This window comes from Eimeria mitis, genomic scaffold (genome assembly GCF_000499745.2).
Source record: "Eimeria mitis Houghton genomic scaffold, Emh_scaff251, whole genome shotgun sequence".
Taxonomy (NCBI): Eukaryota; Apicomplexa; class Conoidasida; order Eucoccidiorida; family Eimeriidae; genus Eimeria; species Eimeria mitis.
The window spans coordinates 1,397-1,834 of NW_013570851.1; the positions used below are offsets into that span (position 1 = coordinate 1,397).

General features: G+C 52.5%; 1 protein-coding gene across 1 annotated transcript in view; it reads right to left on the reverse strand.

The window, feature by feature from the left end:
- The window catches only part of EMH_0005340 (oxysterol-binding protein, putative), a gene marked incomplete at both ends in the record, with an annotated part of 12,791 nt that overhangs the window by 673 nt on the left and 11,680 nt on the right, over positions 1 to 438 (reverse strand). Inside the window, 1 exon segment of the mRNA XM_013497169.1 lies at positions 244 to 319. Within this exon segment, the coding sequence (XP_013352623.1) occupies positions 244 to 319 (76 nt within the window).

The window sequence follows — 438 nt, forward strand, 5'->3', positions numbered from 1 at the left end:
GGCGATTGACTCCCAGTACTCTGCACACAAACCCTAAACCCTAAACGCTAAACCCTAAACCCTAAACCCTGGCATGCAGGCTGAGCTAACCCCAAACTCGAAACCTCGGCCTTGAACCTCCGGCTATGACTGCGCCGTCCAAATCATCATCAGCGCGTACAGTTTAGGGTTTAGGGCGTTGGGTGTTCAGAGGGTGAACAACAAACCCTAAACCCTAAACCCTAAACCCCAAACCCTGCTTACGGCCAATCACAGCGTCGAGCTGATTGTCAGGGCTGTCCGCTGGGGGACCAGTTTCGCTTCGTCGGTACTCCTCTACCTGTACGAATACGCAAAGCCTAAGCCCTCGGCGCAAACCCTAATCCCTAAACCCTAAACCCTAAACACAGACCCCAAACCCTTGGGGCAAACCCCAAACCTTAAACCCTAAATCATAAC